Source organism: Apostichopus japonicus, chromosome 4, assembly GCF_037975245.1.
Source record: "Apostichopus japonicus isolate 1M-3 chromosome 4, ASM3797524v1, whole genome shotgun sequence".
Classification (NCBI taxonomy): domain Eukaryota; kingdom Metazoa; phylum Echinodermata; class Holothuroidea; order Aspidochirotida; family Stichopodidae; genus Apostichopus; species Apostichopus japonicus.
In genome coordinates, this window is record NC_092564.1 from 84,437 (window position 1) to 97,391 (window position 12,955).

Here is a 12,955-nt window from a genome sequence, read left to right on the forward strand (position 1 = left end):
CTATTTGGACCGGGCAAAACGCAATGTGAGACTGTTCTAAATCGTCTTTAGAGTTCATATCACCATAGACAAACCTCTTAAGTGTTAGAAAATACGCCAAAATCGGGTTTTTCAAAGACGGAACAAATCTTGGACATCTTGTTAGATATCAATCTGCTGGCCATATGTATATCATTGTCCATTAAGTATCAATGTCGAATAACCGGTACCACTTACTCATTCGCGAATGTCGAACGAGGAACGCGGAATAAGTAACTAACTTCACACCCGTCCAATATGGAGCTGATACCAATCTTACGAAAAGCATCAATGTTTCATATTGTTTATCTCGTGATAACATTCCTAAATCTTTGTCTTGCGCAAGGTAAGAAGGAAGCCCCATATACCATTTTCACCGTCAGAGTGGGAAATATTTACTTTCTTTAGGGACCTTAACTAGGCTAGGTTTGACATAGCTTAACGTTTGGCTAGGCCTATCACGGTAAGTTCGTCAGTACAGGTAGGTCAATATATAGTATTGCCATCAAATTTTAAGCATAACATATTGTAGCTGAGTGTGCCAAACATGGCAGGGGATATTAAGACACATTATTGCATGCATGTTTCAGCTGTTATCAAGTGTTTCCCAAACATGACTCAATTTATATTGAGCAAAACAGAGTCAGACAAAAGAGATGCCACGAAAAGTGAATAGACTGGTCATATTTCATGGGACTTAGGGTTAGCAGAAAATACTGATCCTCGCAAAAGAATTGTTACAAAACAGGAAGCAAAAGTGGTTAAGGCTAGGCTAGTCAATTTCCTGCTTGGATTTATTAAATGATGTCTAATCGATCAACTGATCCAGTTATGACAAGATTAGCCTATGTGATTTTTAAGTGGGTTCACTTTTTGAACAAATTAAACAGGGGTGTCCACATGTTGTCATGTTTTCTTTCACCAAGGTATACATTGCATTTTGATGGAAGGATTTCCCAATGTGAAACAATGCAAAATGTCACATTTTGATTTTGGTCAATGGCAGTTAACACTTAAAACAAGGTTGTAAACATAATATCTGTGACAGCCAGAACGTAACAAAACCTAATCCTCAGTTACAGTAGTTTGGTTACGTAGAAAATAGGATCGAGAGGGACAATCAAGTCACCATCAATGACCCTATAATGGGAGAGAACAAAAAATTAAGACACAAAATCTGACACAATATCAATGCTTAAAGTATCAGTACTGACGTGTTTGCTGATTTATTTTGGAATCAAACTTCCAAAGCAGATTCAGGGTTACTTATTCTAATGGAATCCATTATGGTAACAGTCCCCTTACACTGAAAGGGCTAAATTTCGACTGGAATTTTTTGCATAGTGCTGCATATCTGGCAATATCACACATGGTGGAGCCTGTTTTATAAGATAAGCAAGATAAGAATGACCACAAGATCGCTTATGTGATATAATTTACAAGTTTCACAGGACATAAGGGATTATATGCACTTCAATGAGCAATCAAGATAGTAAAGAGTGTATAGCTGAAAGGGTATTGACTTCTTAACATACATGTGTTGAGTGGAAGACTTTTAAAGTGGAAGCATTTTGAACTCACCACTGTATATGTCATCCCAAGACCTCATCTATCTTCAGAAGTTGTAACTATGTTTCTATGTATAAATAATAACACAGATAAAGGATGAGAGAAAAGTTACTACATTAATATATTACTGCAGGGAAGGAAAAGATAGGATTGAACCACTTTGTGTTAATATACAAACAAAGAAGTACAACACAGAAAACAATATTATAATGCATTGTTGGTTTTTCCAGTTTATTATTTGCATGCGCAAGTTCAATGTGGGGCAGTCTGGCCCTCCATACACTCGCTCAGTGGCCCTGGCAAGGCGATTTCATAATCAACAGTGGTGTTCCGTCGAGGTTGACCTAGTCATCCGATTTCAAAACATCCGAAAATGTCTGAAAACGTCTGAAAGTGCCAGGAACTGACTGGTTCCGTCAACGCGTCTGGTTAAAAAAAAAAAGTCATACCCAGTATTCAAAGCCAAAAGTGTCTGAAAACGTCCAATGTAAAGTTTACTAGCCCAATAGTAACAAAAGAGTGGAGTGTTTATCTAGAGCATTTGCGGTCACACGGCCGTGACGATTCCTCAGCGTGATAATAATAGTCTGTAAGGATTACAAGTTCACTGACAAAACTCTGTGCAGAAATATTTACTCACTATCATTTACTATTTTGATACTTAACTGTACAGAGCTAGCAAGGAACATTTTATCCCTGATGTAATCAATATCAATGATATCCATTATGATAACCAGTTGAGCTAATACCATAACAATGTGACTATCTGTCTGTTTGCTAAAAGCAGTTCAAAGTAAGGCTGCACGGTTTTGTCTGAAGGAAAAATCGATCGCTTCTTGGTTGCGATGATTATCCCAACCAATGTAGTCATGATGGTGTGTGTGTGTGTGTGTTTGGGTGCACGTAGTGAGAGGAAGAACCATGTTGTTTTTTGTGACGGTCAAAGGTCATAGGTCATCTGAAGTCACCAGATGTCAAAAACTGAAACCAAGTAAACATGATATCTCAAGATAGGAACCATGGAGTCTTTCATACTTGGTATGTTGATATATCACATTGACAAGAAAAACCATATATTCTTTCTTGTAGAGGCCAAGGTCATTTGAGGTCACCAGTATAGGTAAAAAACTGAAAAACTTTGTAAACACGATATCTATATGAAGTTAGGAATATGGCTACTTTTCATACTTAGCATTTTGATGCATTATAGGAAGTACAAGAACTGTATTGTTTTTGGGTGGAGGTCAAAAGTCGTCTGAGGTCACCAGAGGTTATCAGAGGTCAAGTACTGGAAACCTTGTAAACGATATCTTATGATAGGAAGTATGAAGACTTTTTTAGATGTGTCATGCATAATTTGCATCATATTCAGTTGAAGACCTGTTTGTTTTTGGTGGAGGTTAAAGGTCATCTGAGGTCAAACACTGAAACATGGTAAACACTATATTTCAAGTTAGGAACCATGGCTCTTGTTCATAGTTGGCATGTAAATGTGTTATATTGTATAAAAGAACTCAATTGTTTGCTGTGAATGTCAAAGGTCATCTGGGGCACCAACAATCAAACTCTTAAAAACATTGAAACATGGTATCTCATTGTAGAAGTAAGGACATTTATATTACAAGACCTGTATCTGGTGAACAAGCAGAAGTAGATCGATGCAATTTTGGCATTATGGTTATAATTAAAAACGGTTAATCCTGAAGGACAGTTTGTTGTAATGTACGTATGCTACCTATTTTGGAATGACAGTAAGTTTAATTCATATTCATTGTCGTTACAGCGGTATTGTTGCATATTTTAACATCTTTGTTTGCCATTTATTAAGGTAAAACTTAGACACTAAACTAGGCTCTTTGGCCAGAAGCTCATAATGCCCCATTTCATAGCATTTCATACTTGAGCAAGCTCAAAGTCCCTAGCAACTACATCAATATAGCTGAGCTTATGTTTTCCCCTATTTCTCCTTCCATGTTTTGGTGTCCACATGATAAGTTGAGAGACTGGTTCCTTGGTGTTCCTGTATGAGTGCCCTGCTAGCTTGAGACGGCGTTGTTGTATCTTACAGGATAGTTTTGGTTCATTGCCATACAGTTCAGTATTTGTCATATGTTGACTCCAATGTACATTTAAACATCTCCGTAAAAGTCTTGTGTAGCACCCATCTAGTTTTGCTTCCAATTCCTTCGTAAAGTTCTGTCCATGTATCGGAGCCATACATGATGACAGACTGTACAGTTGATTTAAAAATGTCTAGTTTGGTCTTTCTGTTGAGGCCAGATTTCCACACAGTGTCCATTTTATTACAAGCAGACCATGCCATGCCAATTCTTTTGTTGATTTCACTTTTACTGTCTCACAAGGGAACCAAGGTACTTGTAGTTGTCGAATTCATTTAGTTTTGCACCACTACTTATTTTGATGTCCATTTTGTCCTGGGTTTTGATGTTGACTGTGAGATATTCAGTTTTTGACTCATAAAGTCTAAGGCCCCGACTTCTTGCATGCTTTTCTAACTTTTGCAGTAGCTCTTGACCGTTCATGCAGTATTTCTTAAATGAACAATTTCAGTGGGAGTTTTTTGTGCAGAATAATAAGGAAACAAGAATTTACTGGGTGCTCACAGGGACATGTTCTGACTTAAAAAATGTACACTACAAAGAGACACATTTAAATGCTACATACTATTATCCTGTCTGTTACAGAATTGTTTGAACTTGATTTAAAAATGTATTGGATACTTAGGTGTAAAACTGATTTGGCTGTATTTCAGGCTGTCATTCCAAGGGGTTTTGTGATTTTACCTGTGTAAGGTTAAGAATTTCTTTTCACTTCGAAATAGATTATGAATCACAACATCATTCTTTCAAACTCCATTCCCTCGTTTCGATATATGATTATTGTGCAATCTATTTCTGCCAACCATCAGCAAAAATAGAAACACCCACGCAAACTGATAGAATTAATGGAATGGAATTATGCAGCAAAGTTTTGGAGAAATCATTACAGATGATGACAGTATCATTTCAATTTTTGTGATGAATAAAAAAAAAAAATTCTAACATTGTGACTTGCATTGTGCCATGCAATAATCTGTACAGTTGTTTATACAGTGAATGTACAATAGCAGTGATCAAATCTGTGGCAAGGGTCTTGTGTACACAACTACACATGACTACTAAGATGCAAAAATATTTTTAGAAAACTTGTTACGGACTATAAGCCAATAAAAGGAAAACATCGGACTAATTGATAACAAATATCTTTAACATAACTGTGGTTGGCAATGTATTGTGGCCTGTACAACTTAAATGGGTGACAATGCATTAATATTACTGCTGAAATACTTTTTTGACATGGCAGTGGTCTATGAAACTCTTTACTTTTGTCATGTATGCACTGTAGGCATAGGAATGATGCACTTTGGCATTGTTTGTTTTTCTTGTGGGAATCTCATGAAATGCACTGGTCTGTCCGACAACCTCCAATTTGATTATCTGAATAGAAAACACACTGTCCTCTCAGAAAGTTTACCAGAATGGATCAACACGTACCACTGGCCTTATTTTCGGAGCCTTTGCATAAAAAAGTGTCTGTTATTAATAGTGTCTTCCTGTTCGTTAAATATTACTACTGCAGTATTAACACTGCAGTAGTCATAATTTTTCAGCCATTCTTACAATTGTATGGGTACTTTTGCATGATCCTGTTTCTCTGGTGTTTCATATTTTAATAATGTATGGAACCGGCTAACACCACGGATTCAAAATGGGTTCTAGTAATGATACTGGTTAACCATGCAGCTTAGTTTACAAAGTCTGAGCATTGCACACAGCCCATACATGTGTTCAATCCTAAAGAAAGCTTCTAGGTTGTTGCAGCTAACAGAGGCTTCATTATTTTTTACACATAGAAGAGTTTGACCGTCATTGGGATTATGACAGGTACAAATATTAAAATCCTTTAATGCTCTCTCCCCTTAGGGATTTACTCTGATCTTAATGACAAATACTGACAGTGGTGGGTTGGTGAGGGGATATAAAAATTGTACAAGGATAAGCGGTGAATGACCGTTCTATCCATGGTCATAATTGACTGAATATGATATCATTTTCAAGCATATCTTCATAGGATTACAATCTATTTCCAACCAAAAGGTTTCAGGATTTTCCATGGCTCACCTATCAATCAAATGATTCTGTGCCTTGATCAATATGTATGACATTAGCTAGAAATAAAGAACTGACATTTATTTCAGGAGGATTTTGCAACTGGAAAGATGCTCTGCATGCCAATGAATGATTTGATTACAAATTTGATTAAAAATGATTTGATTTGATTACAATGATTTGATAACACTCTCTGGACATCCCGACCCCACATGAAATCTGGCAATTCTGTACTTTGCATGGTGCAAATCTATGGTTTTTTACACAACATGTGTTCGTGGGAAAAGTTTTGCAAACCCACTCTGCCCCCCCCCCCCCCTCAAAACTTGTCCCAAAATATAGAATACCTTGGGTTCCTGTTGCTATTTGTTCTGTGGTGACATAACAATAGCATTATTTAACTACTACCTATGTGGGTGAGAACATTTGAGGCAGGTCCAGCAAACACAACAATACTGATGTAACTAGCTCTTCATTATACTGTACAATGTTCATTTACTTATTGTTTGCATCACAAACACATGGATTTTTCTGTCAGAGCTATGTCCACTCAAACACCATACTGTACATACATGGTATGATTGCAATTTTGTAACCACATTACTAGTTTGGAGTGTGAATGTCTTTAGATTGAGATAAGGCCATAGGAATAATGTATCCATATTAAACCAATAGAGATGATAAAACTGATATTTTTGGTTCCAGCAGATGTTACACCATATCAACCTGAGTGCCAATCCTTGGATAATGTCATCTCAGAAATAAACCAGAACATAGCGGAGGTCCCTGGAAGCAGTGCAGATTGTGTTAAGTTTGCTGATTGCACAGGTGCTCAATGTAGGTTAACCCTGATGGTAAGCAATCTATATCATTTTTCTGTTGCTATATGAATAATCAAAAGTTAAACCTTGTCTATAAATACAGTAGTTCATACTTTCAATTGAGAGAATTGAGTGCAAGTAAGATGTATACCTATTTAGACCTTGATCATTGGGATCTGGATAATTGCTATTGAAATGTTACAAGTTCTTTTTACAGTTAATTTCACTGGACTGATTGAAAGGTTTGTAAATCTTTAGGGGAGTTAAAGGAGAGAAGAACTTCCATTTTGACATATAAAAAGTGGTTTTTGTTATTGATGGTAATCGTAACCTTTATAATCATGATGGCGTATGTGTGTATTTGTGTGCGTTTGTGACTGTGCATTTGCAGGCAGACCTCATACTTGGTATGAAGGTAAAAGAAGCTGATTGATTTTGGTGGAGGTCAAAGGTCATGAGTAACAAGAGGTCAACATATACATTTTATTGCAAGAAGGGACAGATCTCATATTTGGTTGGTAGATGTACAGTACCCTATCAAATTAAGGTCCCTAATATTGCTTTTGGTGGAGGTCAAGGGTCATTTGAAGTCAGCAAATGTCAAACATTTACTTTACTCCCCTCTTACCTGTCTCTCTTCACTAACGCACCTTCCTAAACATAATATCGCAAGGGAACTTAGATAGATCGCATATTTGATATGTAATTGTACCACCTTGAGAACAAAAAGCATAATGTTGTGGCCGGAGGTCAATGGTTGTTTGAGTTCACCAGGGGTCAGATTGTGAAAACCATGTTTTACACAATATTTCAACAAGGACAGATATCATATTTAGTATGTTGATGTATCTATCTATCACATTTAGTACAAGAAGCCTGTTGTTGAGGTAAATGGTCATTTCAGGACAGCCTTTATCATTTATTGGTTGTCACATCACACTTAATGTCTATACGTTCCAAGCCTCCTGTGACAAGAGAAAATCTAATTTGTGAAGCATTGGATAGCTCGGCGACCAAAATACCAGTGTTGAGTAATATTGTAGCTCTTTTCTTGTTGTCCATAATCTTCAACATTTGTCTTATGATTTTACAGACTGAACAATTGACTATACTTTTTTTTACTTTTAAAGCAGCTATCACATTATGACTATTCTTTGCTGGACATATTGGATAACATAAATGTGTCTCATAACTAAGTTCTGCACTCTTACCAAATAAGGAATAACTTTTTTTTGAGGGAGGGGAAGTTTGAAAATTAAAGTTGGCTGTTGTTTGGACGGGTGTACCACACGTCCCTTCTCCTCAGAGAAGTTTATCAGAGATTCTGCAAAGGTATTCCCAATATATCTAACAACTTTTTGAGGAAATGAAAGGCATCAATCTTTAATGATGCACTTTTCATCAGATCACAGAATATTACACATTGCATGTGAATTCGCCTGTGATCAGATCTCAAGGGACCATGGATGATCCAGCCTTTTTTTGATGAGTGTGATATCCCATGTGAACATGTGGGAATGGAAGTACATGTCCTGAACTTGATATGCAAACAGGAACCAAATTATTACCTTTTTTTTGCTCTTCTGGGTTAAACATTCACTTTCTGTTTTATATCTTTTACTTTTACATGAGATGTATGTTTCTTATGAAAATATCTTCAGGGCAAGATCATCACCTGTAACATCAAACTCTTTCCATGTGATGACCCACCTCAAATGAGAATTCTTGTGACTGGCAATGGAATCAACTTTGAACAGACGGTTACACAAGATAGTACCTATTTAATACCAGGTAAATATTTTAGATCATTTTCATTCAATATACTATAGCACATGCCAAAGCCTACATTGATATCGTATGTTCGTACTGCTCATCACTCTGCTTACCACAGGAAAGTCTGCCATATTGAGAGGGCACAGGGCACTAAAATTAAATCTACTTGTCTTAACTCCTCCACACTTCAAGGAGAGGGTACCTGGCACTAAAATTAAATCTATTTGTCTTAACTCCTCCACACTTCAAGGAGAGTGTACAGGGCACTAAAATACAATCTACTTCTCTTAACTCCTCCACACTTCAGAGAGAGGGTACAGGGCACTAAAATACAATCTACTTGTCTTAACTCCTCCACACTTCAAGGAGAGGGAATAGGGCACTAAAATTCAATCTATTTGTCTTAACTCCTCCACACTTCAAGGAGAGGGTCCAGGGCACTAAAGTCCAATCTACTTGTCTTAACTCCTCAACACTTCAAGGGCACTAAAATCCAAGTGGGGAGTGACATTGTTGAGTCGTCATCATCAGTAAGTGACCTGGGTATCATTCTTGACTCCACCTTTGACATGGTGAATCACCTGTCATCAATCTGTAGTGTAGCATACCATCACTTGCACAACATCAATTTGAAGTCACTTGATACCAGCACTGCTGAAACACTGCTTGATTGTTGTAATGCTGTCTTAGCTGGTCTTCCCAAACGCTTAATAAACAAGCTACAGGTTGTCCAAAATAGTGCAACATGATAAATTTGGGGCATAAATTGTCAGCCCTCTATTACCTTCACTGTCTTCCAATTCAAAAAAGAATCAACGATAAAATTCTTTTGCTAACTTGGAAGGCCCTTCATGGGCAAACACTACAAAATTTGTGTGATCTCATCTCCCCTTAAAAGCCAACTCATTCTCTCAGCTTTCAACATGCCCAATCTCCTTATTTAGCCTCGCTTCTAATTCAATGGTCCATACAGTGGTCGTACATTTTCTAGAATTGGCCCTCGTTTTATGGAATTTCAAACAACATGAACTCAGACGTTGCCACTCACTGAACAGGTTCAAAAAACAGTGTAAAACCTTTTTTTGTTTTGAGGAACTTATAGAGTGTTCCACGATATCAGCGCTCTATAAATACTGACTGATGATGATGATGATACTTCATAAAGTGAAGCTAAGATGTTGTTCATGTTTAATTTGTACAATCAATGTGGCCAGTACAAGAACTATTGAAATTGGTGAAGGCCAGAGGTCATTTGACTTCATCATAGGCCAAAGGTTGAAATCATCCTAGAACATGTTACGCTCTGATTAATTTTAAACTTCATGTGTACATTTACAGTGCACACTATTGAAATTTGTGGAGGTAATCGGTTATCAAAGTTTGAAAACTTTGAAATCATGATAACTCACAAAGTGAAACTTGGATGTACTTAATACTTTGTATGTAGACACCCTTGGGAAGTACCACAACCATTATTGGAAATCAAAAGTCATTTGAGTTCAACAGCGGTCAAACTCTGAAACCATGTGAACATAGTATCTGCAAAAGTTAAACATGGATAAATATCATACTTCGTAAACAATACACCTTACTAATTTCCAGAACCTTATTGTTTCCTATGGAGGTCAAAGCTCATTTAATATCAACAGAGGTCAGTCATTCTTTAAACCAAATAAACATGTACCTTCAATGCAAAGAGTGGATGTACTTCATATGTAGCATATATGGCTCAACCTTCATGAGTACAAGAAATGTAATTGGTTTATAGTGGTATAGATCATCGTAAGTCAAAGTCTTACAAACTTCTAAATACAGTGATTCTAACACGTAAAGCATGGATGAAATTTATATTGTGTGTGTAAACTCGCCTTTAATAGTTATTACCAGAACTCTGTATCAGTGGAGATCAAAGGGCAAAACTTTCAAATGTTGTGTGCAGTGTTACAGTAAATGTTCTCATATGAAACTTGGCATGGAATCACTAAGCCTGTTGGCTTTCTGATACTTTGTAATACCTATAATTCTTTCTAATACTGATAATTGTCAAATATCATTAGAGAATACATAATTGTTAAAAAAAGGGGAGCAAGACTATGTCCAACAAAAAACATGGTCTTAAAGTGTGCTTGGCTTTACTAACTGCAAGAAAACTTACACTGAATATAATGAAATTGTTTGAATTTCTCTTTGTAGGTTTGACCTATTCCCCTTTTCCAGTTTTCAGTTCTTCGGTTGATGTTGAAATAGTGGTTCAATTTGAGCCACAAGATGATGGCATTGTTGTAGGGGTAAGTATTGAGGTGCACTACAGTATTCACCAGGTGTTCTATAGGTCAAGAAAGAATAATCTTAAGATTTGATTCACAGTTTGCAAAAGTAGGTAAGTTTGGTGCTATTCTGATTTACGATGCAGAAGCCTCAGTAACCTTTGTGATGGTGCTTGTGAGTGTGGGTGTGTGCTTGTGTGGATGTGATGGCTACAGTTACTTGTAAAGTTTATATCTCATCAACCACAAGTTGAGTCAAGTAATGCTTGATAGTTAGATGTCCCTTGATGTGTACTTGTGCCCTAGTTGTTTGTGATTCCCATCTCATGAATATTAATGATATTATGTGACTTTGCAATGATATTCTTAAAAAGTTAATATATCTCTTCAACCATATGTGTGGTTAAGTTCATACATGGTATGGTAATATAAAGTCTACGTAGTAGTGTATGTTCTTTGCAACAAGACCTTTTACCTCTTTATTATTTATCTGTGAGTGGGGTTTAATTTGAATTCTTGGAAAAGGGTAGATCCACCTTGTTGAGTGCTAGAACCCTATTGAAATTGGTAGAGGTCAAAGGTCACATGTGGTGGACATGTGTCAAAATCTGAAAACCTTTTAAACATGGTTTCTTGTTGTGAATATAGTTGGTTAAATTCAGTTCAGTTTAGTGTTGTGATGGGTCTCTATGGGACTTCAACAAAATATACAATCATACAGGAAATGAAATCTGCTTCAGAATGTTGCTTTAAATGTGCACTGAAACTGCTGTTTTCGGTTTTCACCCTCTGAGCTTCAAGGGGTCAGGTTATCTTTATTATGTGAAATTAAGTCCAAACATTCTTGGGGGATAGGTCATTTATTGTTTCTGCCCCTCGCTTATGGAACCAACTTCCCTTAAAAATCAGAAAAACATCTACTCTCTCTAACTTTAAGAATCTTGAGCATAAAATCCCACTTGATGTTAAAAGCTTTTATATGATCTTATACCATAAAGTTTTTCTTCTGTCATTGTTTTGTATTATTCTGTATTATTTGTATCATTTCTCATTGTCATTTGCGCCATGAACATTCTTTGAGTGGTGTGTGCGCATTATACGTCTTATTATTATGATTAGTATTATCTCAAAGGGGCTTAAATTTGGGCATTTTATCTGTGATTTATACTAGATGGCTTTTGCTTTGGCAGTAAGTCTGAAACTATTTCACAGTGTACTAACAATGTCATGTAACTCATTCATTTACTAATAATAATTAAATAGATGCATTATAGCAGAGGTGATTTCCTAGCTCAAACTTGGCAAAATAAATGTTCTTTTATTCATACATCTATGTGTCTTTATTTCCCATAGGGAGACTGTTCTTTCTGGATATTGAAACATTTTGGAATAACAATTCCATACTGTAAAAGCTTTACTAGTAAATAAACTGGGTTATGCCAACAAGGGAGTGCTACAAATAAGACCTAAAAATCTCTACTCTTTTCTTGTTCTCACTCAATTCTTGGACAAATTTAACTCACTTGCTCTACATTAGTCAGGTAGTTATTTGAATTTTGAGCACATTGTATGGCAAGGAATCACAAAGCCAACTGGCTTTCTGGTTATACTATGTCACTAAATAGACTTTGTCAACATGATAACTGATTCCTGGCACCATCCTTTATATTTTACCCATAAGTCACATTGATAATCCCTCTTCATATTGGTGTGCACAATTTTGGGACTATTAACATGTATGGCTTACCACACTATGAATATGTTCGGGCATTGGAACCAGGGGCAAAAGAAATCTATATGATGTTGATTGCATGTGTGTCTGTGCGTATGTATGTGTGTATGTATGTTATACCCAAGCATGTGACATGAACTCAAAAAGTATACATTATGCGTACTTGATATGCTTCTGATATAATCATTGCTAGAGGTCAAGTGTCACTGAGGTCAGTAGGAGGCTGTCACAGGGCACTGGTATGTAATCAGGTGGTTCCCAGATCCATAGTTAGATTGATTACGGTTAGATAGAGCATGAATGCTGGAAAGATGACAAGCCAGGATTCCTCAAGTTTTGTAGTGCATTGTTTTCTTTTCTGTCTATTTACAATATGTACAGAGGTGGTGGTTGAGTACACACCAGAATGTCACACCGATAATTGGCCACAAGCCGACACACATAGGCCATGCCTATAGTATACTCTGGTTGTCATAAACATCACAGAAAAAACCCTGAAAAGGAGGAACAGAAAACTCTTTTAATCTGTGTTGATTAACACATCAAACATGAACCATTGATCCTCAACACAAAACTTGAGATTATTGTAACATAGTTGTATTGTAG

At 36.5% G+C, this 12,955-nt stretch overlaps 1 protein-coding gene across 4 annotated transcripts in view; it reads left to right on the forward strand.

Moving 5' to 3' along the window:
* Window positions 1-204: 204 nt before the first annotated feature.
* Window positions 205-12,955, forward strand: part of LOC139966048 (uncharacterized) — a 62,067-nt gene continuing 49,316 nt past the window's right edge. For 3 of the 4 annotated variants that reach the window (XM_071968689.1, XM_071968691.1, XM_071968692.1), the window contains exons 1-4: window positions 209-364; window positions 6,462-6,610; window positions 8,239-8,368; window positions 10,544-10,638. In XM_071968689.1, coding sequence (XP_071824790.1) covers window positions 277-364; window positions 6,462-6,610; window positions 8,239-8,368; window positions 10,544-10,638 — 462 coding nt within the window. In that variant the 5' untranslated portion in view covers window positions 209-276. Of the gene's footprint in view, window positions 365-6,461; window positions 6,611-8,238; window positions 8,369-10,543; window positions 10,639-12,955 lie in introns of all 4 variants that reach the window. The other variant, XM_071968690.1, reaches the window with a different exon arrangement.